Source organism: Sander lucioperca, chromosome 16, assembly GCF_008315115.2.
Source record: "Sander lucioperca isolate FBNREF2018 chromosome 16, SLUC_FBN_1.2, whole genome shotgun sequence".
Classification (NCBI taxonomy): Eukaryota; Metazoa; Chordata; class Actinopteri; order Perciformes; family Percidae; genus Sander; species Sander lucioperca.
This window is the reverse complement of record NC_050188.1, coordinates 822,616-848,196: the sequence shown is the minus strand read 5'-3', so window position 1 is coordinate 848,196 and position 25,581 is coordinate 822,616. Positions and strand designations below refer to the sequence as shown.

The following is a 25,581-nucleotide window of genomic DNA, read 5'->3' as shown; positions in this document are numbered from 1 at the left end:
ATTCCTCCCAATACAGTTAAACAACTCATTATAATGTTGCCGTCAGCCACATCTTGCAGATTACATCTGAGCCACTGACTCCCTCAATATTTAAGGGTCATTATAACTTCTGTTATGCATCTTATATGCCAAAGAGTCAGACGTCATCGAGTTCTCATTCTTTTTTATAAATCTAAGAGCATATTTAAAATCTGCATTTGCCCATTTCTTCTGTTCAAATAAAGGGTCCTGTCTAAGGGGCTAACCCTAACCCTAACCCGGCTTCCTGCATAACCTGATTTTTCTCAGCAATGCAGTTTGTGTGCATACAAGAAAATGTAGAAACTTAGTGCTAAAATATCCTGTTATGTCATCATATTTCCAGGTATATTAATGCTCTTTACTTAAACACACCCAGCTTTGGCATGAAGTTCTGCTACATGCTTGTTCCATCTAGGCTTGATGCTACAGTCATGTGAAAAAATTAGGACACCCATGCTAAAGTTGACTAAAAAGAGGAATAAGAAAATCATCTTTTGCAAATTGATCTTAAAATGAGGAAAAACCCAACCTTTAAGGACACCAATTTTCTTGAAATATAAATATTGAAATATATATATATATATATATATATATATATATATATATTATATATATATATATATATATATATATATATATATATATATATATATATATATATATATATATATATATATATATATATTATATATATATATATATATATATATATATATGACTTTTATTTTGAAGTCTCAATCGGATGTTGTCTACTGGGGCCGGGCAGCAGCCCTTATATGCTGTCTATGGCAGCAGCAGAAGAAGTCAGTCAGTTCTTTGGTACTTCATTGCTAGCAGCCAGTAGTGCCAGTCGGAGTACTTGTATGTTGCCGTGCCGTCGTTACTTTCTGACTGTTAACGGGAGCTCAGTTTGTCATCATTGGTGTGATGGAACTGGACAAAATGGACGAGAACGACTGGAAGTATCATGGAGAGGGGAACAAGAGCCTGGTGGTCTCACACGTACAGGTGAGCAGGCTAGGCTAACATAAAGCTAACGTTAGTCCAAGTTCGGCTAAAGCAGGAGCGGTGTACATTTAGCTTTAAAAAGGACACCCACCGCTCGCTTCACACTTCTCTAACGTTAAATGGGCTGCAGCTCGGTGTTGCTGTCGATGGAAACTTTATAGAAGTTATCTGAAACATCTGTTTATAACTGAAGGGTGACGCATCAGGATTTTATGTAGTTATCATCGTTAGCCTGTGTGTGCTAGCTTAGCCTAGCCAACAACTCAGAGTTCAAATCAGTCCAGAGATTGTTACACAGTGACTACAACTCATAAAAACACCACTAACTAGTAGAAATTACATACAGCTGTATGTCCAGTCAAAGTGACGGAGTGACTGGGTGGTGTTGGGTTATAACATGTAAAATCCTAAACGGTCTGCTGGGAAGCTAATGTAGCCACATGCAGCTTCCCAGGTTTCTCATCCAGCTGCTGGTTGGAGTAAACGTTTTACTAGGCTGCTGCCTAACAGAAGCTGCCTGTTAGCTGACTCTGATGCAGACAGCTAGACTTTTGAGGGCAGGGTGGTGAATACACTAACTGTCTGTCGGGAGCTGTGGTGTCATTTCCCCGAGACTTGGCTGGTCCTGTAGTGCCGTGTCATTTAACCGGGTGACTCTTTTTCTGTGTGGCGATCTGACGGCCACAGTCAGCTTTATGAGTAATCATGCAGTAGTAAGTAGCCGATGGGATAACATTTCACTGTAATTGTACCTCGTAGGATTTAATGTGACAAATAAAAATTGATTGATTGACATATCCCTGTTTGACTTTGGGAAAGTCACATTTACGGACCGCTTTGCTCATGTTGGTATTGAGCAATCGGGGACATGTTATGAAGGTATGACATCACAGCAGCAGTGTTGTAACCATAGATATCTGTGGTTGTAAAGTTAATCAGCTCATTAACAATCAAGCTTTCTTGTTTTGGTTGTTTACGTTTACTTAACGGTCCCATATTGTAAAAAGTGAGATTTCTTTTTTGCTTTATTTGGAAACAATGCCTTTAAACCTGTCAGCATTTCCGTACAGTTGTGATGTCACAACTAGGGCAACTACCGACTTTGACTCAGTACACTTTTTCCTAATTCCAACGTTACATCCAACGTTAGTTGCTGGATATACCAAGCTTAACTTTTCTTCACTTTCCTGGAGCACGAGCGGATAGCATACAGGGACATCGCAATTGTTGTGTAAATTTGCCTCTAATTTTCACCACTTATAACTTATTACGTTACTACCGCCGTTTAAAAAAAGCGAATCATTCTCCTATTACCAGGGTACATGTAACGTTATGCCTATAACGTATATCTCCCTCACAAAAACCTGGCCAATATATTTATTACAGCCAATAGATTACTACAATCACAATAAAGTACTTGACGGGGGAACAGACTTCGACACAACACCAAATACTTTGATGTATTTAACAGTCTTTCCCCTAGGTTGACTGCAGACATTTTTAAAAAAAAATGTTGACGACGCTCTGCACAGCATCGGGTTCAACGACTTTGACTGTTTTGCGTTACATGATTACTGGATATAACGTTAACAACCAAACTTTTCTTTGCATTCCCGGAGCAACAGCGGATTGCTTACATGGACATCGCACGAGAGACGAGACGACGCCGCCGTCGCTACACAAACAAACACAAACAAACAAACAGCCCGGAGCTAAATGTGAGATTCTCTGTAGGCTACTTGCTCTGTTTCTGGTGGTTGATTAGCGCAGATATATGTGCTGATTAGCTCTCATAACGGGCCAGGTGGGTAGCACTGTCAAGAGTCCATGAGGCAACTGTCTGATTACTCCACATTTTAATTGTGATATTTTGTGATTAAATTCTGAATCTGCCCTGTTCTCTGTCAGGTAAATATAGAGGTACAATGGCTTCCGCTGATGTAGACGTAGCCTACACTGTAAGTCAGTAGTAGGCTGTAAAGTGGAGTTGCATATTAAGTGGTTTGGGGTCCTTCTGTAAGTCATTTTGGGGTACACTTTGGTTTTGGAGAATTCAACAACCAGCAATACCACAGGCCAAGCAATCGGCCTGTTCCAAACCGGCACATTTTCAACAGGCACTGTACTTTTATTTTAATTAGTATGAAAATGATTTTGGTCCATATTGCCCAGTAGAAAGTGCGGCTACACTGGCGTTAGTTATTCCCCGGCTGCAATGACGGTGCATGGACTCCGAGAGTGCAGATGCGGAAGACCCTGAAACGCTGACGACGGGAGGGAAGCTTAGAGAGTCAGGCACAGTTTTTGATACTTCATGCAACAGATACATTGCAGTTGGTATCAAAAACATGTTGTGCTCTAGGCACAAGGGAATAGTTTGGGTGAATTATTTTGTTTGTGACTCTGCAGGTATTTACCATGTACATTGATATTGAAATACATATTCGTATCAATATTGCTACACTGATTATTAGAGCCCGTCTGATATATGAAATGTTTGAGACCAGTTTTAGAGGGGAATGGGTTAGTAGCATTTTTCTTTTACATAAGCAGGTGCAGGACCCAATACAGGGGAAGTATCACTGTTGACAGAAGAGTAGCAGGAAATAAGAAGATATAATTACATGTAAAGCTACATCCCTTTTTTCAAAATAATTTAATTCAATGTCTGACTAAAACTGAAACTAAGTTGCCCCTAGAAGTCTAAATTAAGTTGGTTTTCACCACTGAACATTTGACTGGTTGGACAAGTTTGAGCTGTAAGGAAAAATTCTCGCTGCAGTATCCGCCCCAAAAAAGTGTAACACCAATACACTTAAAGTAAGTCTTAGAATTTGTTTACTGACTTACTGCATGTGAATGTGGATTTTACAATAACCAGCATACTACAGTGCACATAAACACACCGGCTTCCTGCATAACCTGATTATCCTCAGCAATGTAGTTTGTGTGCATCCAAGAAAATGTAGAAACTTGCTGCTAAAATATCCTGTTATGTCATCATATTTCCAGGTATATGGATGCTATTTACTTAAACACACCCAAGTGCTGACAGGAGTAGTCACTGTTGTGTATTATAAAAAACAAAACAAGTTAATATAGTGAAAGTTCTGTAGACTATCAGAGACAATTGTCCCACCTCTCAGTGGACTTGCTGGTCCTGTTGCACTGTGGGAAAACTATCAGTATTTTAACCCACCTCAGGAATCTCTTGTAGATGTTGCTGGATTGACCCTGCGCAGTAGTTCAGAGGCCTGTACTACGAATCAAGATCAACATGCCCTGGATTTCTTTCAGTTACTTGGCTTCACTAACCCTAACAACTGTGGTCTCGCATAACCTGTGTCACGACGGTGAATGCGTAAATCAAAACACTTATCAAATATCACTTCCCCATCAGCCAGGCACAAGATCTGAATATAATTATACTTGTGCTTTCCATAAACTGCCGTTGCTTTAGCCCATTATTTCAGTTGCAACCCTGGCAGTGGAAGCGATCGTGAGAGCAAATAAAAATATATAAAAACATAATTCAAACCGATGTGCGCATTGGCAACACACGGCTCAAGATACTGATACCCTATATGTAATTCCCTCCCATTAAAATCTATATATTTCATAAAAATACCCATCAGGGAATGTTAACGGGGTTGTCGGTCTCTAAATGTTTTAACTTTTATGAGAGTCTCTCTCTCTCTCTCTCTCTCTCTCTCTCTCTCTCTCTCTCTCTCTCTCTCCTCTCTCTCTCTCTCTCTCTCTCTCTCCTCTCTCTCTCTCTCTCTCTCTCTCTCCTCTCTCTCTCTCTCCTCTCTCTCTCTCTCCTCTCTCTCCCCGCCGGATCTTCTAAGACCGGTGACGCAGTTATCAATCGAGTATTGATTGGTCAGTAGGCGGTGCTTTTACACCAGTTGATCTCTAATCTCCAACTTAACCTACTCCCGACCAGGTTAGGTGTTCAGCATAAGTTACCATGGTGATTGAACCCGGTAACAAGTTATCCACCGTCGTGGTACAGAAAACCCTGGGTTGAACCTGAAGTTACCTCGTTAACGCCAAATCTTGCTTCGTAGTACAGGCCTCTGGTGTGAGTCTACGTTCTGTCCTGTGTTTAAATGAGGCTCCATTGATCCTGAGCTTTTCTTTTGTACTTGCAGCTTTCCAGAGTTCTACGCCTGCTCAAGTATCCAGCCGAGGACTCTGAAAATCCACCACAGGTAAATATGAGTCGGTGAGTGTCAGGCGTTTTCTGAAGCCAAAGCCTGGTCATCTTGATGCAGATCTCATGGATTGTGGGAATCTTCTAATTAATGTGTGCTTGTTAATTACATTTTTTTGCAACGTGAACTTGTAATCTTTCTGACAGAAACTTTCCAAAGTAACAGCTGGAACACAGCGCATGCGTAAGTGTCGCATAGTGTAGATAACGTGCCTGGCCATTCATACCGGGCACGTATATCTACGCGCCAGTCACGGCTCTCTCTCTATCTCCATCTCTGATAGAAAGAGACAGGATGAGTGGGGAAGTGTGTGTGCCTGTGCCTGATCGCGTGTCCAAATACACAAGGAGCAGTTGTCAGCTGTGATGACAAATGGAGTCACCATTCCTACATAAGCCCACTTTGCACACAAATATGTGGTTACATTTGATGTATCTTGGTAGCTATGAAGTTTTGTAAGAAGATAACGCCTAATTAAATTAAATAATGTTCTTAGTCAGGTGTACGGAGCCCAGAGCGGGTGATTGTTTGTCTAACCATGGAAACACTTGTCAATGAGCACAACTGCAAAACACTTTTTGAATCTGTGAAAGAATCGTAGATTGTGGGAGAGGTCTGGAACAATGCTAAGAGTGAACAGAGTCCATTGTTGATCAGCTCTGTGAGGCTGGTTATCCATAATCACATGTTGGCGTTTAGTGTAAACCGATGACTGAGTAACTGAGATGACTTTGTGATCCCCTATGTACCTCAGAGAGGGCAAATAACTCAATGCTCTGTCAACATGACATCTAATGTTGACAGAGATTAAATGTCAAGTCTCAGAACAGGTTATAACTTGCCTGTCTGTCTTTGTGTTTGTCCTCCAGACAGTGGAGCAGGCTTTTAGGCAGATCCAGAACATTGTTGACTTCAGCTCCAACGTGATGAGCAGCCTGCTGGGAGAGAAGTTCATCCACAGTGGGGTAAGACACAGTTAACGGTCATCCGGTATGTTTTTTTTTTTTTTTTTTCATCTTTTATCCGTTTAGTCTTTATCTAACTTTTATCGTGCGTAACATCAAAAACTTGCTCCACTGGTTTAACATTACACTCCTAGAACATTGTTAGAAACACAGTGGACAAAAAGGGTAAAAATGTATGGTCAAAACAAGGAGCCTACATTACTCACAATGCAATTTGACGACTGACAGAGCAGTCAGAGATTCAGATGTGTTATGCTAGTACCGGCTAATGTAGAGTTTTCCTTAAAGCTAAAACAAACAAGACAAGTAAGAAAAAATGAAAACCTCAGACAAATACAATTCAATACAGGCAAGTCTTGGTCACTGATCAGTAACCGTGAAGCCTGTGGCAATTTTACCCCCCACTGTCTAAAATCTGGGGACGTTTGTAAATTGTTGCACTTTTCAAAAATAGCAACAGTGCATAAATAAGTTTTGTAAGCTTAATGTGAATCCCTAATGGAATGTATTTCTAGCAGCAGAAATTTACAAAAACAAAGTCTGGAGAGTTTTAGCACATGAAAAACACTCCCGGGGGTTACATTGTGCCTACATTTAAAACACCGTTAAAATGCACTATCAAAGTTGGCTCCGTGCATGATCACCCCCCAAAGTAAACTGATGATTAGAAAACACTACCCAGTAGATCACAGCGCTTTGCGGTAGAAAACAGAAACCAAGACTCAGCAGCAGAGACAGACGTGCGGACGTGTTCTGTTCACAGACTGGACTAATGTGACTGTCTTCATTTTCTCCACAGGAAGTGGTCAAACTACCGTTAGAGTTTGTGCGACAGTTGTCAATCAAAGTTCAACATCAAAGACCAGGTAAAACGGTTTTTCAAAATAAGTTCTGTGGGAAAACTAGTATTGAAATCTGTTAAAGGGACAGTTTGACATGTTGGGGAATATGTTTACGCTAATTTGTTTACTTGCAGAGGGTTATACTGTAGATGAGTACTGAACATGTTGTGTCTGTGTGTTTGTCAGCCTGGCGCTGTGAGAAGGTGATGGACATCTACAGCGGCTGTGCACTCTGTCTACCCAACCTGACATCTCCAGCCCTCCACCAGCCAACACACACTCCTCCACTCTGTATCGAGATCAAGGTATACACACACTCACGCATTTCTTTTTAAGGCATACAATTGTTCCCCCCGCTTTTAAAATTGAATAGCGGCACTGATAATGTTTCAGGAAAGAGAACCTGTATTCCTAATAAAGAAGTGCACACAAGCAGCCACAGTTTCAGAAATTCTTTGCCTGTGAATCACTCTCATAAAGGCAAATGACAAATCACATGAGTATGACTGCATGTGTGTATGTTACTTAGCTGCTGTTTTTGTGTGTCTTGTGTTTTAGCCTAAATGTGGCTTCCTGCCATCCTCTAAACACGTCAGCAAAGACATCAAGACCAAAGTGTGCCGCTTCTGCATGCACCAACACTATAAGGTAACTACAACCACAGTACAGTAGGGATGCCACGGTGAGGACATTTTTTTTCCCATCATATCAATAATTTAAGCTTATAAACGTAATGGACATTTAGTATTTGGTAGGGTTGGAACGGTACACAGAAGTCACGGTTCGATTCATACCTCGGTTCAGACGGTTCGGTACAATGGAGGGGAAAGCAAAACAAAAATGCAGAAGGCAAATTTTTTTTTATTGTGCATGTCTCAGGCTGTACTACCTAGTGTCATACAGTCTCTCCCCTGAGCTAGCTGCAACAGCCTGAAGTGTGTAAAGTAAGATGTAAACAGTAAACAATAAGTAGGCTACCCCACATCATCTCCAGACTCCATCTGGAATTTGTAAAAAAAATAAGACAATCAGCTATAAAAGTGAAAAAACAGAATCTCTTATTTATGAAAGTGCAAATTACATAGAATAATAAAAAAAAGTTCTACTTTGGCGAGACCTTCCCCCACAAAAGATAAAAGAAAGTATTGTTGCTATTAAGTGCAACAGGCATACCTTTGCCAACTGGCAAATTTGGTAATGACCTCCTGTAGCTTCTCAGCTAGCTGAGTGCTTGTGCGCTGCTCATACAGGGGCCGCGTCTGTAGAACTGACGCTTTCATTTCCCACTCAGAGGCAATAAAATGAGCAGTCACCGTGAGAGAGCTTTCCGTAGCACGAGAAGTGGAGGGTGCAGCTGACAACTCGTGCTCCATCAACGTCCGTGTTTGGTTGTATATGGGAGGGACTACAGTTTGCCTCATGTGTGGACGGGAAAATGGCATGTTGTAACGAAGTTCGAGTACATACAGCCAATACTTGAAGCCGGGTTCCTCTACGAGTGAATACGGCCGCATTGAAGATGACATGTCAGGGTTTCCCGCAGAAAATTTGTTAGTTAAGGTAGTAGGGTGGGGTTTGCCGTCAGACTGGGGGGTTGGGGGGGGGGGCTTCTTTGTGCAATAGACTACAGACTCTGTACTACAGTTAACAATTATTTATTAAACACTAAATATTAATTTTATATAACAATATATAATGAATGAATTATATCTATATGGTTGTCTGCCACATGACGAGTAAATGTTTGTACCAAAATTGTTCTGTTTTTCAGTCTTCATTTTGGTGAAGGTGATGGCGTCGGATATGCGTTAGCATGTTAGATGTATTTCCACTCACATAACCAACAACTGCTGAACAACGCCGACACACAGTCCTCGTCTTATCCACCACTCTCTCGCCTGTACTACTGGAACTGACCAAAGTTTTCCCAAACTTGCGATCTTAAAGAGGCCAGCGGGTCCTCTAACTCTTGTGGGTCGCCACCACTCGCCATACTCGTCCTTAGTGCTGCTATCTCTGACTCACTCTCTGGACCGTCGACCTGACAAAAAACAGCATACATAGGCGGAGCTAGGCACCAATCAGAGCTAAGGCGGGGTTACAGATTAGGTGTCCCTGAAGAACCCGCGTATCTAACAGTAGTTCCGCATTACATTAATTCATTTTTTATTTATTTTTATACCGTGTATTCTGTGTAAATTCATGCACCGTACCGTTTTGGTTCAATAGGAATACATGTACCGTTGAACCCCTAGTATTTGGTCAAGTAGCTTGTGAAAAACAAGGTGATGCATATTTAATCAATATTTAGGTAAATATATGTATCGGACTTAGTATTTCCAAGGGAATCGGGGCCAAAAGAACGGGATCAGTACAAGTACAGAACAGCTATAGTACAACTTAAGAACAACAAACATTGTGTTTCTATTACTGCTGTCTCATCTTTGACATTTTGTCCTTAATCACTTTGTGTTCTCTCTCGGTCTCTCCAGGTGGCCGGTGGAAAGTGGAAGAGACGCAGTCTGTACTGTCCTCTCGACCTGTTCTCAGGGTGAGATTACTGCAGCAACTGTTCAATCAACACTACTGCATTCACTATGTGTAAAACTCATTACCAGTTATAATGCAGTAATGTATTTCACAATACTGTATAAGTTTATTAAGGTCAGTTCTGCAACAAATCCTACCACTACACTGCAGATTCAGCTTCTTATAATAAAGCTGCGTCACTGTTCTGCAGCTGAATGGGACTTGCTCTGTTTTTTTTCTTGCGTTTTTCAGAAACAGACAGAGAATGCACTTTGCCATCAGACACCTGATAGAAGAACCTCAGAACAACTTAAAAATCTTCAAGGTGAGACACAACCCCAGCCACACCTGTCTGTCTGAAAAAATGTGGAACTGTTTAATCACAACTTAAGACTTCATCAGCAACACAGTCGATCAATACATCTACTGCTTTAAAGAATCGGTTCTAAAGGCACACACACACACACTCTGAAAGCGTTCATTGACGCGCCTCAATTGATGCCTCTATGGCACACCGCAGGCATTAGATTTGAAGCACCAACCCCAAAGAACCAGCTGTATTTTAGAAAAGATTGCTATTTAGGCCAGTGTTTCCACTAGAAAAAAATTGGTGCCGGTTTCATTTTACCGGTCAAATGGAAAAATGCCGGTCAAATAGTTTCCGTGTTTATTGCGTACAAAAGCAGTTGATAAGCAGGCTATATAAAGAATAATGTCATCACAGGATGTAAATGTATACTATTTTTATTGAAATGTAGGCTACTTGCTACAGGCAGAGAGGCCAAAAGAATTAGATCAACGCACATAACATTGTGCCAATCTGAATTAAAATGGGCCTTTTTTTCCATTTGCTAGGCAGAGGAAATAAACCAATACAAACTACAGTACAAACAAACTGGCTCATTAAATTTTAAAGTGCCGACTTGAATCAAAATAATTGAAACGATTGCCTCTCTGCAACTCGCAATGCGCATAAGCCTCTACGCTGTTTTGATGCGGTTCTGCAGGGAGAAGCCTCTCTCTGCTGGCACACTGGAGACGGGAATTACGCAGGCTACCTTGGCCAGTTTGGCCCACTCTGGTTAGATTTCACCGTAATACCAATAAGAACCTCGCCGGCTGTTGAGAAAGTCAAGCCTTTGTGACATGGGGCCTCTTCCTCGCTGGCAATTTCTTGGCTTAATTTGTGTTAGACCGGCCGCTGCTTGGTTTTCTAAAGTAATTCGCAATATGTCCCTGTTCTGCCGTGGCTTGGGCTTTGACTTTCCCGCATGCTTGTCGTCGTTTGTAAATCTACGGTAGTCTACTGCATTCAATCAGAGCGAGAACGTGACGTAGTTTTTTCTACACGCTACAGTCATTTTTTTTGTAATGAGAAAAAAACATGACTGTTCATTGTTTTAATAGAAAGAAAGAAAGAAAGAAAGAAAGAAAGAAAGAGAGGAAAAAAAAAAAATTCAAAATTCAAATTGTGCAGAGGGAATTAGGCCTATTTCTACCGGTCTTTCTGACCGGAGACAATTAGAATTTTCGGTCCTCGTTGTGTATGTTACAGATACCTCTATCAGTGGTAGCATTATACTTTGTCCCATGACAAATAGGGTCGTAAAACTTAATCATAATCAAGCCTATTATTACACGTTACATTTTTTTTAAAATGATATTAAGACATTTACGTTGCATTAATTAATTTTCACTTTTTAATAATACAGGCTACAGAATAGGGTTGCACGATATTGACAAAATGTGATATTGCGATATCGATTATGAATATTGTGATATCGATATTAATTGATATTTTTAAACCTATGTAAAATTACAAAAGTTACAGGAAAACGCATCAAAATAGATTCCTAACAAATTAAACAAGTTTTCTTACAGCACAAGGTTTATTTCAACTGACTGTCATATTGGACTGATCCAACATGAATAAATAAATAAGGACCATATCTACAGAACAGGACATGTTTTATGGGTTGGACAGTATCAAATATATAAATAAAGAGAACCGGACACAACTTTTCTTTCGCTTCTCTGATTCGTTCCATTTTGTTGTCTCTATCAATTTCTTCACTTACACTGTTACTCTGTTGAAATATGCACACACGGTACACTCATAGAGTTTGTCACGTAGTGGACTTGTGCGCTAACGTGCAAGTGGCATGGTAACTAGCCAATGAAATGATGATCATTATAGCGTTTGAAGCGGGCTCTAAACACAACTAAGCCAACGGACAGGACGCAGCGCACCACAAAATAAACCTAAATATTGCGTACTTATTGCAACACTTTCAATATATTACGTTAACGATGTTGAGTTGATATATCTTGCACTCCTACTGCAGAACAAAAAGGCTAGATTATGTATAGATGACCAGAGGCCATCGACCCTGCGGTTACTTTTCATCACGAAACGGATGATTGAAACTGTAGTTTTTTTTCTACAGTGACAGCGTAGGTCACTAAAAACATTGTAAATGCATTATAGCATTATACGGCATTAATCCCTCCTTTGTCAACTCACTTATAAACGCCATCACAATGATTAGGCTTTTAAAGAAACTTTCACACACTCAGCTGCTTTGATATTTTGCAGTTGTGTAGGCGCACCTAATTATGAGCTTAATTCACACGATTATCTGCTCTCATGTTTCACTGTAAAAAAAAAAAGGATATATACAAAATGTGCGCGTGAGGCGCTTTCAGTGTGTTTGGGCCTTAAGGCTACATCAACACTACGTTTTCATTTCAAATGGTGTTTTGCTGCTGCAACGAGGAATTGCATGCCGTCCCCAGGGCAACGCATTACGTATAGACGTGTTGCTGAGGTCTGCCGTTTAGACGTGGAGGACATGTAGCAACGAGAAAAGTCCCGTTAAAAAAAAAAAAAAAAAAAAAGTCACAGTACAGCCCGCTGTCGGTGCTGGGAGCCAAGGCGTGAGCTGCTGGTGCACCTCCAAAACAAACTTGACTAAGACAAACTTCTCTAAACTTTATCTCTACTTGAGATCTCTCAAGTTGCTGCAAATGTAACCTTTGATCTTCTGATTCAGCCTTTTTTACTCTGAACCAAAGATGTGACCAATCGTGTGTGTGTGTGTGTGTCAGGGCGGTCAGTGTATCTACAGCAGTAAGGAGGGCAGTGACGACGCGATGGACCTGACCTCTCTGCTGCATCATCTCCGACCATACTTCCAGCATGGAAACATCAGGATCAACAGTCACATGACCAGCAAAGCTGTCCTTAACGACTTCATCCAGGTAAAACCAACACATCTATGGGGGTTTATTCCTTTTAATTCAAAGTAACAAAATATATTGGTATTGGCTTTAAGAGTCCCCAACGGAACAAATTCTCATGTCTCGGTGTCAGAACAGTATTTTCCAGATGTGAAACTGTTCAGTCAGTTGGAGATGTGAGAAGAGAAACTCACAGCAGGTGTCACAGTGTTAGTTTGAAGTTGCATACTTGCGTATAAGCTAGTCTCTAATTTTAAAAACACTAGATAGAAGTTAGCTATGTACAAGCTGTACTGATAAAGGCTAGTGTGGATGTTTGGAGTGGACTCTGAACTAACGATCTTTGGCTGAAGAGAGGACATGAAGCACGTTTCATTGACTATCTGTCTTCAGACACACACTGTGATGAAGCCTCATCGGCAAGTATCTCTCCATAGGTCCTGGTGAACGCCCTGCTGAGTGGTGGTGGTGGAGGAGATGGAGGGGTGGTGACGGACAGACAAGGAGAAGGACGGAGCTTCTGTGAAGCAAGTGTGTTCAACAAGGAGAGGATTCGCCATGGTCAGAATCTGTCTGTTTTCTGTGTTTCTTTCTGTGTTCAGTGATTCCACTAAACTGGTGTTTTTAGAAGTGGTTTGAGCTCCACTCAGTCACAGCTGAAGGGAAATCTGGAAGCTCACAAAGTTGTTCAGTTTACTAAACACACAATATGCAGACTGTAAAATGAAACTCTACTAGCACTAGTTTTTATTTATTGTCCTTATTTAAGCTCCAGCTTCTACAATGTGATTACTTGCTGGTCTTCTTTGTCTTGGATTTTCATTTGCTTTTTTTTTTTCCTTTCCTGGTGTGAATTGTAACTAGTTCTGTAGACCAGTCTAACAGGTGTGTGTGTGTGTGTGTGTGTGTGTGTGTGTGTGTGTGTGTGTGTGTGTGTGTGTGTGTGTGTGTGTGTGTGTGTGTGTGTGTGTGGTGTGTGTGGTGTGTGTGTGTGTGTGTGTGTGTGTGTGTGTGTGTGTGTGTGTGTGTGTCCTGCCTTTCCTCTCTTACAAAGGTTTTTCTTGTGCCGCAGCCTCCCTCAGAAATGTTTGTGGTTTGAAAGAACCACTTGTCTTTTCAACACAACATTTTGCTTTGTAACATCTGATTCTGATTTGTGAAACTGAAAACCTCTTCCTGATTTAAACATTTTAAGTTACTATATAGAATTATAGAATTGTGACCTTAAACAGTTTGATATGAACAGAAAAAAAAGATGTCCTCTTTCTTTCTCTCTCTCTGTGTGTGTGTGTAGGCTCTCAGGGTTTACCCAGCGACAGTGTTTTGTTCAGGACACTACAGACTCAGATGTTGGACACGCTGGACATTGAAGGACTTTACCCTCTGTTCCGCCGGGTGGAGCAACACTTGCAGGACTTCCCTAAAGAGAGGTAATACACAGTTAACCAGTATCAGAAAGAAAGGAGGGGGGGGGGAAAACAAACAAAACTGTAGTAAATGTTTATTTACCCCATCACTTATGAAGAGCCACTGTCTGATCTCCGGCATAACTTCCTGTCTGTCTCTGTGTCAGAACTCGTCTTCAGATGGATGGGCCGTACAACGAGGCCTTCCTAGAGAAGCTGCAGAAGTGTCCGACTGAGGACGACGGCTCTGTGGAGTACGCTGTCGCCAAGGTAAGGCTAAGAGCTGGAACCTCACGTCAGGTTCTCTGTATGATGATCGAGGTTTTCCAAATATCAGCGGACTGTCTGTTAGACTCAGAGCATTAAACTGGTTAAAGCAACACTAGAGAACCTTTCCCGCTTCGGTCCCCCTACAGGTTGGAAGCGGAATTGTCTCATTCAAACTACAGATCCGCTACCCGATCTGGCAAACTTGCATAGTGCGGTTATAGCCGATAGAGCCGCAAAGCGAATGCAGAAGTGCCGTTCACCCTGTTATGAGTTGATGAACCACTGAAACGATTTTGGAAACATTATTTTAAGTTACAAAAAGTTCATCAGTACAAACTGAGCTGGGATTTTTTTTTTTTTTTTTTTACTGTAAAAAGAACATCTAGTTCAGTAGCGAAAGTGCAATTCTACATAACAGGAAAAATACAGATTTATCAAGAAGGAAAGTAAGACATTTCTAACTGATGGCCACAATAACTAAGGTTATGCAGTGACAGTGGAAGAAATGTATCGATTCATTAACAGCGGCTAATTCATTGTTCTTTTTTTGTGAATCAGTTACTGAACAGGGCTGGTTTCCCACCCTCTGAACACTCACTTGACTGCCTTAACATGGGCGCATGTCTAACTGCTGTATGTTTTGGACTTCAGGTCCATCAGTACCGCGTTGCCATGACAGCCAAGGACTGCTCCATCATGGTCACCCTGGTGCCCAGAAGTGAGGAAGAAGAGGATGATGAAGGGTAAGAGTTACTTTCCACCACTGCTCCACAGGGTATCTTTAATATGACTAGTGCTGCACTAAACTGCTCCAACAGTTGGGATAAACAGTGTTTATTATATGTGTTCATTATAACACAGTGGATAACGCACTGTTTACTACATTTGTTAACAACTGTCCACTGTTTGTTCTTGTTATGTTATAGGGCGTTACAGAAAGGTTTTATGGAGAGATTTACCATCATGGAACTGGTTCCTGATCACTACAGAGATTTACAGTTGATCAATAACTTTCAGTAATCTGTGATTAATGAAATTCATATTCGTATTTATCACAATAAAATACCAAAACATTTCCCATCATTTACTTTATTTACACTGCTTATAAACTAAAGCCTTAATTGATATTGAAAATCAGTTTTGGTTCTATTCTTGATTAGGGCAACTTCCCGGTAATAACCTCTTGATTTTGGTCCCTGAAGACATATCGTACCGTTTTTATAAATCAGTGTGTAGAACCTAATGAAGTCCACCCAGTGGAGCCAGACATCAACTCAGCATATTTAAACTGAAACAGAAATTCTCCTCCTCCTCCTCCAGTCTTTCCAGTCAGAGGTGGCTCAGGGACTTCCTCTCCTCCAGACCTCCTGCCTTTTCTTACTCAGTCTCCATCTTGGATCTGGACCCGAAGCCGTTCGACAGCATCCCCCGCCAGTTGCGCCTGGACCAGAAGATCGTCTCCTGCTACCTGAGGACTGGCGGTGCCTTGCCAAAGGGCTCTATGCCGCCGCACTCCGGCATCTTCGCAGCTGCAGAGAGAGAGGACTGCACGCTGCTCTTCCACCCGGTGTGATTGCCCAATAAGAGCCGGACGACCCTGAAGACGAAGACTAACTGATGCCACACTGATGCTTCAAACAGAGACGCCGTGTTGATGCAGAGGTCTAGAATCACTTCAGACCCGAGCTGTCTATCCGAGACTTTACTGCAGCACTTTCTCTTCACTCATGCTAACAGTTAACAGCTCCAGTTGATGCTGCTCAGCAAAAATTAAAATCTCTAGGAAGTCAACACTTAACCACCAGACGTTTAAGCGATTTCCAATATTTCTGTTACTGGTTCTAGAGTTGTTTTTTTTTTTTTGTGTCGTCGTGGAGCCTTCTCATTCCTGTCAGGAGGTGAAAACCAACATCATCTCTGTGAAAATATGATTCATATTTATTAGAAAATTAACTTTTAAAACGAGTTCGGATTAACCTCCTGGCAACAACATGGCCATTCTCTGAAGCAGCACTGCTGACAGTGAGGGTCTGAGTGAAAGAACGACGAAAGAAAAATGAAAGTGATGGAGAGAAAAAAAAACAGGTTGTTGGGCTTAGATGTATGATGTCATTTCCTGAATGTAGGCGGGGCCTCTCAGCACTGAGGCGGGGCCAATATGTATGTCTAGGTAGAACTGGTGTTCTCATAAAGGTGCGCTGAGCGATGTCACGCGTTTTTTTTAGGCTACAACATTTGTTGTCACATAAAGCAAACATCTCCTCACTATCCGCTAGCTGCCTGTCCCCTGAACACACTGTAAAAATCCATGGTCTCTGTAGACAGCCCAGGCTCCTCAAACGGCAACAAAAACAAACTGTGCACTGAACTGCACCACGAAACATAACAAACAGCGTTCCAGCCAATAACCGACAAGAAGGATTTGGGAGTGGGGGTTGGGGGGGTTAGTGCTGGAGGAACGGGATGAGGAGGAGGGAGGGGCGAGCTAGCCTCCATTTTGTTTGGCAATACTTCGAACGTCAACAAGAAGTGACGTCACCCAACATCGCTTAGAGCACCTTTTTAACATCAGCATTGTAACAGAAGCACTAGTTACCATAGCTACAGCCACAAAGAAGGGGCCGATGTTTCAGGTCTCTGCTAGACTCCACGGAGGTTTTCAGCGCAACTCATCACGCTGATCAACTCCTATTTGATTAATGAGATGAGATGCTGCAGTGTTTGAATGGATTGAAAACCTTCGTGAAAACAGGTGGGAGGAGGAGGAGCGATGTCGAAGGTCAAACGTTTGTGACTTTATTTTTCTTTATCAGGGAGGAGTGTAGTTGAAGGGCCAGTCCCTCGCTCTAGTGATATCGACCCAGGTTTGGTTTTTGTTGGTCCAGGTTTAGACGTGTACGTCGTTTTGCCTCCACTACAATACAGCAAAGTTTTAATATTTAACGAATGACTCCTCAGAAACAGTCCCACTGTAACTCTGCATAAGCTACAGAAGACACTGGAGACAGTTTTTATAGAAACTATTTGAAAGAAAATAGTTCCAATAAAAACTAGGAACATCTTTTTCCAATGCCAAACACAAACCAAATGTCACGCTCCTCCGTTGTATTGTGGTGGAGGTCGAAATCTCAGACACGTATCTCAAAACCCGGACCAATAAAGGAAACAATGTGCATGGAGATTTCACTAGAGGGAAGAGAGAAAACACACTCAGTGGTGTGTTCATTAGGTACAGCTGTACAATATAATGCAATCCAGTACAACAGCCCTGTTATAAATTATATTTTTATGAAACTTTTATTGTTCATTTAATGTTGAAACTGTCAGATGTTATATTATACTATGTTTCGTCCACCTCATTTCCATACGTGAGAGGTGGGGGGGGGGGGGCAGAACTCAATATAATACAGTCCCGTATAGTTTCGTAAGGGTAGCATTAGTGGAGGTGCTGTTGTATTGTATTAGCTCATAGTTAAAGACTTTTTAGTACTGAGTGTATATACAAGTCATTTGGGTTAACTGACCCTTTAAGGTCCAGCTGGGACCTCTGTCGAAGCAGCTCCTGTAGGGTTTTTCAAGCGTTTTTGTGTTTGTTCCTGCTTTTGTGTTGGGGGAGGAAAGCACATTATTTTAACTCTTATTGTTGTCACAGCCGGTTTTGTTGGAAAAGAAAAGCAGCATATTAATAGTTGTCTAACACTCCTGTGTTTACTGACCTGGTTGATAGGTAGCTTTGTAAATGTACGGTTACATTACACTTCGGTGCTGTGAGTATTTGCCCGGTCTCTTATTTACAGTTGAAGCCCAAGCCCACAGATTCAGCCACGTGCTTGCTGTTTGGGTGCTGACTCACAGGTCAGAGTTCACCTCTGACCTGGGATTTCACACAGTCGGCCGACAGAAAACACCGATGCTAGTATGTTGTACGAAACTGTTAAAACCGATGTATTTTGCAGTATGCCTGGCCAGGCTTAGCCGGTTTCGGAAAAGCATCGTGGGACAAAGTAGGCGAGTTAGACTGGTCCGATGCATACTGGTGAGCTTTTCCGAATTATTATGACATCTAGGTAATTTGCAGGCTTTGCTTTTGTTTGCATACTGCATACAACATGTTGGCCAAATCGGTACGTACTGCTTGTATAGCAGGCGGGGTTGAATACAGCCAGTGTCATCCCACTACCAGACTTCACAGGACAGAAGACTAATGTGACCGTACCTTCCCAGAGCAGAGAGCCTTCTTTCTCCTCACCAGAGGTCAGAGTGTCTATTGTTCTATTGTAGATCAGTCTAACCCACCAGAGCAAAGGCTGCTGGGTAACAGATAACAGTCCTCTTCAGATTCAGCTTAATGCTGCTCCGCTGGTTTTCTGTGCCATAAGTGGCTTGATGTGCGTTTGTCCATGTGCCTAAATGTTCTGGTAGGACTTGAGGGTGTGTGTGTGCGTGTGTGTGTGTGAGAGAGTGTGTTGAGAATACTCACTTTGTTACAGGGTGCGTTCACAGCTCTGAGATATATCTGTGTTGGTTCGTCTCTGTTCAGACTGACCTCAGATCAGTTGAGGCTGCTGTGGACGCAGCCGTGAACTCTCAGTACCTCGAACTCCTGACGACCCGAACCGACCTGAAGCTCAACAGGGTCGTCTGATGTTTGCAAAACGATGCGTTCAGGAGCGCTGGGAGGTTTCTGAGGACAGATGTCACCAGGAGTTGAGACTTGCACCCAGTTTGGTGACTTCAGCTCTCTGTTACCATCAGCAGATGTTGTGTTGACTTGAGTCCAGATGTTGTTTGTGTTGGTATTACCTCGATGTCAGGTCCAAACCTGTGATTTCCCCTCCTGGTGATCTCATCGTCCTCTTAACCCAGCAGCGCTCACAGAGGCTTAAGATAAACTGGTAACACTTGACTTCAGTTCCTGTTTACAGTGTCCACTCTCCAACCTCCACCACCTCCATCAGCCAATCAAACGTCTGAAAACAAATCACACTACAAGACAAACTTCAGACGACAGAAAATTCTAGACACTCCGCTCTGATCTCCCATCGTCAGGCAGCTGGAGATGTTTTTAATCAGCAGCAGGTCAACATCACTGTGACGTGGTCGGTAGTTCTGTTACATCCAAACACTAAAAAGTTTAAAACAAGATCGATTGCAGTCCGTCAATCAGAACTTTCTTTCAACACTCGTTACTCTGGACAGTTTGACCGTTAACCAATCAGGTTTGACTGCCGCTGCCTGGGAGACGGAGGAGTTAAAAGGGCTGGAGAGTGGACAGCAGTGAACTGAACCAACCACTGATATTTGAACTGTTGAACTGAAGACGCAACAGGCAGCATGACAGAGAAGCAGAGGCTCATGGGAGTTAAGTGGGAGTAGGGTGGATATCTCTGTGCGTCGTCTCTAGAGTTAGACAGTTGAAGATTTGATGCTATTACGGTTAACTTTTAAAACAAATATATAGGCTTTATGCCAAACCATCCGATCACAAATGCCGCAACTACGTCTTAACAGATTTCCAAAAAAGATCGTTCTTAGTTTTACTTTTTATACTACATGTGCATGACTATGTTTTGACCACAAACCTTTCTGCTGAGATTGAAACATTGTCATGTCTGTGTAGAATGATAAAATAAATGTCTTTTGTCTTTCTATCGTGGTAACTTTATCTGAAAGTAATTTCTTTAACAGTTCTGAAGGTTTTTCTAGAACAATCAATCAATGTTGTTCTGGATCAAGAGCTTTCAACTGTATTACACATTTCTTCATCAGCAGATTGAGTTTAGTTGTCAAACTTTAAAGTCGACAAGAATCAGAAGTCGTAGGAGGTGCTCAGACATTTCCATGACAACTGAGTAAACTCATGACTGCGATATGGTCAAAAGCTCCAGAACAAGAGAGCAAATGGACCCCGAGTTGAGATGGATTTGTGAAAACCCTAATTACATAAAGACATATGTATTTCGAGCTAGCATCTTTGTGTAGTTTAGGTTGGAAAAAGGTTAAAGTCTTATCGTGCAGCGGACAGAATATTCTTTCATACAGATAAACTTAGAATCTTTAAGGATTCCGGAAATGTTGGGTTCAGATTGTCAGAGATTTAATGCAATGATGATACTATGATACAAGACAGGCAAAAACTAGAGCTCGATAAAACGTAGAGCTGATAAATTGCAAAATTATTTCATTTAAGATTATGTCAAAGATTACAGAAGAGCTCTTTTGTAATTAGGGAAAAGCAAACTGTTCTCACGGTGAGACGAAGCTCCGACAGATGAGCTGCAGTCTGATTGGTCGGTTGCCTCTGCCCCTGCTTGCTGCCTGAGCGTCGGCCTGCAGAAACATCACAGCACTGTGATACCTACAGACTTCTAATAACTGCGTGTGTGTAAATAGCTGAGAGAAGAAAACTATTTCAAAATACAAAGGCGACACTGCTGTTTGGCATTTTGTATTTAAATTATTTATTTTTGTAGATTTTGACCAATGAGCACTGCTGTTAAAACCATCATGCTCTTTCTATTGAATAAAGATTTCTAAGAGACTAAGCCATCGCTGTGTGTTTCCTTTATTTGTACTACAACTCAGTTTGGACATGTTAACATATAATAAAAGGTTCATGTATTAATATACACACAACAGTTGAGAAATGTTTTTGGCATGTTTTACATCTTAACTGGTGGTTGTGCACAGAGATGAAAATGTGAGTTATGTGTCCTGTGAAAGGCTGACCGCCATGATGACTGACTCCACAGCAGCTTCAGGTCCCAGAATTCTCAGCAGGCTCTGAAAGGCCTCGGCAGCGCCACTGACCGCCTGAGAGGGAAACAACTGCAGCGCTGCAGAGAAAGAGACAAAGAAGTGAACATCATCTTAGCTAAGTGTTGCCAGGCAAAGTGATGATGTCAGAAAAATCAGTTGTTTTTACATGAATTCATTTACAACTATTTTGATAATTATTTCAGTCATTTTTAAAGCAGAAAATTAGGTAATACATTAGTAGGTTCCAGATTCTCAATGTGAGGATTTGGTGCTATTTTTCTGTGATAAACTGAAAATCTTTGGGTTTTGGACTGATGATCAAATAAAACTCAACAAAAATCGATACTGACCCATTTTTCCAAACTTATTTACTGGCATTCTGTATAATTCAAAAATAGTAGTAGTTTTAATCAGTGATAACTAAGTTGCAGCCCTGATGGCTGGCAAACCTATAGTCTAATTCAGTGATCCTCAGCTGAATGTGCAAACATCATGTAACATTTGTCAAGAGGTGAGCAAACATTCAACAAATATAGAGAATAAAGTTGTTTTTTTTTCCCAGTAGAAACTCAGAGTAGACTGGGTAAACCCAGCCCCATCTGCCGGCGATTTCATTTCGCCCTGCAGCTCAGGCTGGAAACCTGTACGTTCATCTATCCTGCTTCCGTTACAATTTTGTGGGGGCTTATCCACCTGGCGCGCTATTGGCGGGTTTAACACGATGACGACAGAGAAGCGACCAAACAGCTTCTTGACGGCCGCCGGAGCGCAGCAACCCGTTGATGCCGCTGTCGCTGCTACGTCACCCGGATCGTTGGTCTGATTGGTTTAAGGACTATCCAATTGCGTACAGTCATTTGAACTATGCCCGTTGATCACGCCTCTTGTGCAGTAGAAAAGACTCCCCAGTCTAATGTTCAATCTTATCACCAGACCGACATTTCGGACATTTTACCTGCTGGTTTCTTGTCCTGATTATTCATTTATGTTACAGTCTGAGAAAAGTCAAAAAGGTGTGATTTACAGACATGTGCCCTCACTTTCAAATTCCTGTATTGGTGGAGCTTGTTTAAGCAGCATGTAGCCAGAAAACACATGACACCCACGTTTTGTTTTGGGAATAAACTCATATGATTTTAGGTACGATTAGTGTATTAATAATACAGAAATGTCATTGTCTTTTCATAGTTAGAGTTGAGGTAAACTGCAGGAGTCTGTCAGACGGATAGTTTACCTTTCTCAGGGATCTTTGTCAGCAGCTCGATCTTTGGAGTGACTCTGCCCTCTCTGGAGACCTCGACGGACCAATGGACGAACAAGACGCAGCTGTAGACAAAAACACATACAGTGAGAAGCCAGCTGAGGCGACAGCTCAGGGCTGTGTGTTACTGTGCTCCATCAGTCTCAGTATATTTACCCAGGAAGCTCAGGGTGATTCAGAGTCATGACCGCTGACCTGCAGCCTCCAGGAAGAGAGACGACAGACGGATACTTCTCCTGCAGAGAGAGAAACACACAGAGAGACTCATTATCTTCAGATCAACTTTAGAAAGATGTTTCACTCAGGGTGGATGTTGGTCCCATGACTTCAATGTGACCAGAATGGAAGAACAACTACAGCAACCAATATACATACGGACATGTCAGTGTTGTTTTAAGACAGACTTAAACCTTTAAAGTGCTCATATTATGCTCAGGTTTATAATTGTATTTAGAGAAGGTACCAGAATAGGTTTACATGGTTTCATTTTCAAAAAACACCATATTTGGGGCGACCTCTAGCTCACCCAGTAAGAGGGTGCGCCCAGTGTAGGCTGAGTCCTTTGCAGCGACCCAGGTTTGAGTCCGACCTGCGGCCCTTTGCTGCGTGTCATCCCCCATCTCTCTCCCACCTTTCCTGTCTATCCACTATCACTATCACAAAAAGGGAAAAAAAACCCTAAAAAAACAACGACATATATTTGTTGTACTGCACATTGCTGCAGCTCCTCTTTTCACCCTGTGTGTTGAGCTCTCTGTTTTAGCTACAGAGTGAGACATCACACTTCTGTTCCATCTTTGTTGGGAGTCGCACATGCGCAGTATCTAGGTAAGGACTACTAGCCAGTCAGAAGTAGAGTATGAGGGAGTGCCACGCTAGCAGCTAGGCGAGCATTATAAACTAACAACACGTTTGTCTCTGAAGTAAAGGCTGGACTACAATAGAGCTGTTTGGAGCAGTTTGTGAACAGTGTTTTCTGTTGGAGATGGTAAGTCCCTTTGGGGTGGACTTTGGGCTTTTTCACTTTGTAAACCTATTACATGTACAAAAAAGATATATAACACAATAAAGGAAAAAGCCAAACAGCATAATATGAGGACTTTAAGTCCCAACTTTAACAGTATGATGAATACAGGATCCTGATCTACAGACTCTGTTTTCATCACAGACATTATTTAAACAACATTGATTGAGTTTGGATAAAATCTACAAACTATTTGTATTGTTTAAGTACTTTTACACTTATTATAAGCAATTATGCAGAAAGTTTACACCAAATATCACAGCAATAATGACAAATTATTACTTTAAATATTCTTTAAAAAAAGAAGACAAAATATCATAGTAAATATAGAGTGAAATATGCGTTACAACTGGTTCTTTCAGCATACATGAGAAGTTACTATCTTTAAAGAATGTGTCTATTTTTTGAAAAGTTATATACAAAATTATTTGTTTGTTACTTGCTTTTCAAGGAAGATTTCTGACTTTTATTTTAATTGTATTATTACAAAACAAATTGTAATTTCCCTTTAGTTCTTCCTACATTACCAGGTAAGTACTAGGTAATTCCTGGCCTGTAGAAACTTGGTGAAATGCTGCCCATTACTGCGGTTTCCTTCCATTTTCAAAAGATGTCTCAGTTGCCCTGCGGGGGGCGCTACAACATCTGTTTAGTAACCTGAACACTAGGCCTCACTCATCACAGAAAACACACAAATATGAGGTACTGAGTACACTAGTTTTAGGTTGTGTTGTTGTTTCATTGGCTTTACAGCTGAGATGTTGATAAATGAAAGCTGCTTCTGTTCCAGTGGAAACTTCTCTTCTTTGTTTTCCAACAAGAAACGAACAGATGTGAACATTACGACTCATGTAAACGTTTTGAAGAAAATAATTCAGAGTTTATTATAAGGAGGGCTCCCTATTCTTGCTCATGCTTAGTCCATTTCCTTTTATTTTACCTAATATGATGAGGTTATTAAAAAAATATAAAAAAAAAAACACACAAAAACAGTGGAAGTTATTTATCTGTAATTTGGCTTTTAAAAAATAGGGGCACTGTCATTTTGGTGCTTGCACTACAAGTGTAATGGCGTTGCCTAGTGTCGGCGTTGGACAACTCTTCTACGAGACCTGCGAGGTCTCATTCATCTACGGGGCGAGAGACCGGTCTGCGTGGCTCGCCAAAAAATGTCCTTGGGGTGTAATGGGTCCTATTCATAAACTTCCAGGCACATTTTTATGATGTCACAATTCACACGAGACACTCAATGACATCATCAGAGGAAGTACATGGTATTGTTTTCACCTTGTCTGCGTGTGTGTGTGTGTGTATATATATGTCTGTGTGTGTGTGTGGCATCATGACAAAATGTGGTCCTGGAGACACCTACTGCAGCAGGAACTACCGAAGAGAAGGTTTTGAGTACGTTGCCAGATGTTTATATTTCTCACTGTCTACGACCGGATTTTGTCACCGCGATAGCGACGCAGCCGTGCAAGTCATGGAACTTTACGGTGTGTAGTTGAGATCAAAATAAAGGCCCTGTTCGAAACCCCCAAGATGGTCTCTAGTTTAAATATGTTGCTGAGCAGAAAAATAAGTTTTTCACATCTTTCTAGTTGACAGTGAAGTGGGATGTTTGGTTTTGTGTGACCTCTGAGACCTTGTCACCTTCCGGTTATTTCCACCCCAGCACTGAACCAGCCTTCATGTTTCATAATTAGTCGACCTCCTGATTTAGTCATTTTCACATGTTCATTACCAGCACTTTCACTTCATTAATCAGCTGCAACATGTTGGCCGTGTCCTCACTCAGACAGAAAGACAAATGTCAGACCTGTCTCTCTCTCTCTCTCTCTCTGTCTCTCTCCCTCTCCGTTTGTTACTCTCTCACTCTCTTCTTTTGTCCCAGCTGCAGTACAAATCCTGGCTTTACCTCACAGCTCCGTTAGCCTGCTCTGCTCCACACAACTGCGCAATGGTCTAAGACACACTATCATCACACAGCGACACACACACACACACACACACACACACACACACACACACACACACAC

At 41.6% G+C, this 25,581-nt stretch overlaps 2 protein-coding genes across 5 annotated transcripts in view; one reads left to right on the top strand and one right to left on the bottom strand.

The window, feature by feature from the left end:
* Positions 1-812: 812 nt before the first annotated feature.
* On the top strand, positions 813-25,568 carry ippk (inositol 1,3,4,5,6-pentakisphosphate 2-kinase). 3 transcript variants are annotated; one of them, XM_031296807.2, is made up of 14 exons: positions 813-1,029; positions 5,184-5,243; positions 6,116-6,211; positions 7,011-7,077; positions 7,240-7,358; positions 7,612-7,701; positions 9,546-9,604; positions 9,835-9,907; positions 12,691-12,843; positions 13,260-13,383; positions 14,117-14,252; positions 14,396-14,498; positions 15,150-15,241; positions 25,437-25,568. In XM_031296807.2, exons 1-14 carry the CDS (start codon positions 949-951, stop codon positions 25,474-25,476), a joined length of 1,293 nt encoding a protein of 430 aa, XP_031152667.1. In that variant the 5' UTR covers positions 813-948; the 3' UTR covers positions 25,477-25,568. The 3 variants fall into 3 exon arrangements, with proteins under 3 accessions (XP_031152667.1, XP_031152665.1, XP_031152666.1); XM_031296805.2 differs by lacking the exon at positions 25,437-25,568 and adding an exon at positions 15,819-16,455; XM_031296806.2 differs by lacking the exon at positions 25,437-25,568 and adding an exon at positions 15,425-15,811.
* Positions 20,936-25,581, bottom strand: part of LOC116047811 (centromere protein P) — a 106,936-nt gene continuing 102,290 nt past the window's right edge. Inside the window, exons 8-11 of one of the 2 annotated variants that reach the window (XM_031296810.2) lie at positions 22,675-22,754; positions 22,492-22,583; positions 21,192-21,334; positions 20,936-21,108 (exon numbers count right to left, since the gene is read on the bottom strand). In XM_031296810.2, the coding sequence (XP_031152670.1) occupies positions 21,204-21,334; positions 22,492-22,583; positions 22,675-22,754 (303 nt within the window). In that variant the 3' untranslated portion in view covers positions 20,936-21,108; positions 21,192-21,203. Of the gene's footprint in view, positions 21,335-22,491; positions 22,584-22,674; positions 22,755-25,581 lie in introns of both variants that reach the window. The other variant, XM_031296809.2, reaches the window with a different exon arrangement.

Excerpts from the sequence above, each read along its gene's own strand:
- ippk (XM_031296805.2), top strand. The coding sequence starts at position 949 with ATGGAACTGGACAAAATGGACGAGAACGACTGGAAGTATCATGGAGAG. Across the intron at positions 5,244-6,115 it reads ACTCTGAAAATCCACCACAG|ACAGTGGAGCAGGCTTTTAG; the intron begins GTAAATATGAGT and ends TTTGTCCTCCAG. Across the intron at positions 12,844-13,259 it reads TCCTTAACGACTTCATCCAG|GTCCTGGTGAACGCCCTGCT; the intron begins GTAAAACCAACA and ends ATCTCTCCATAG.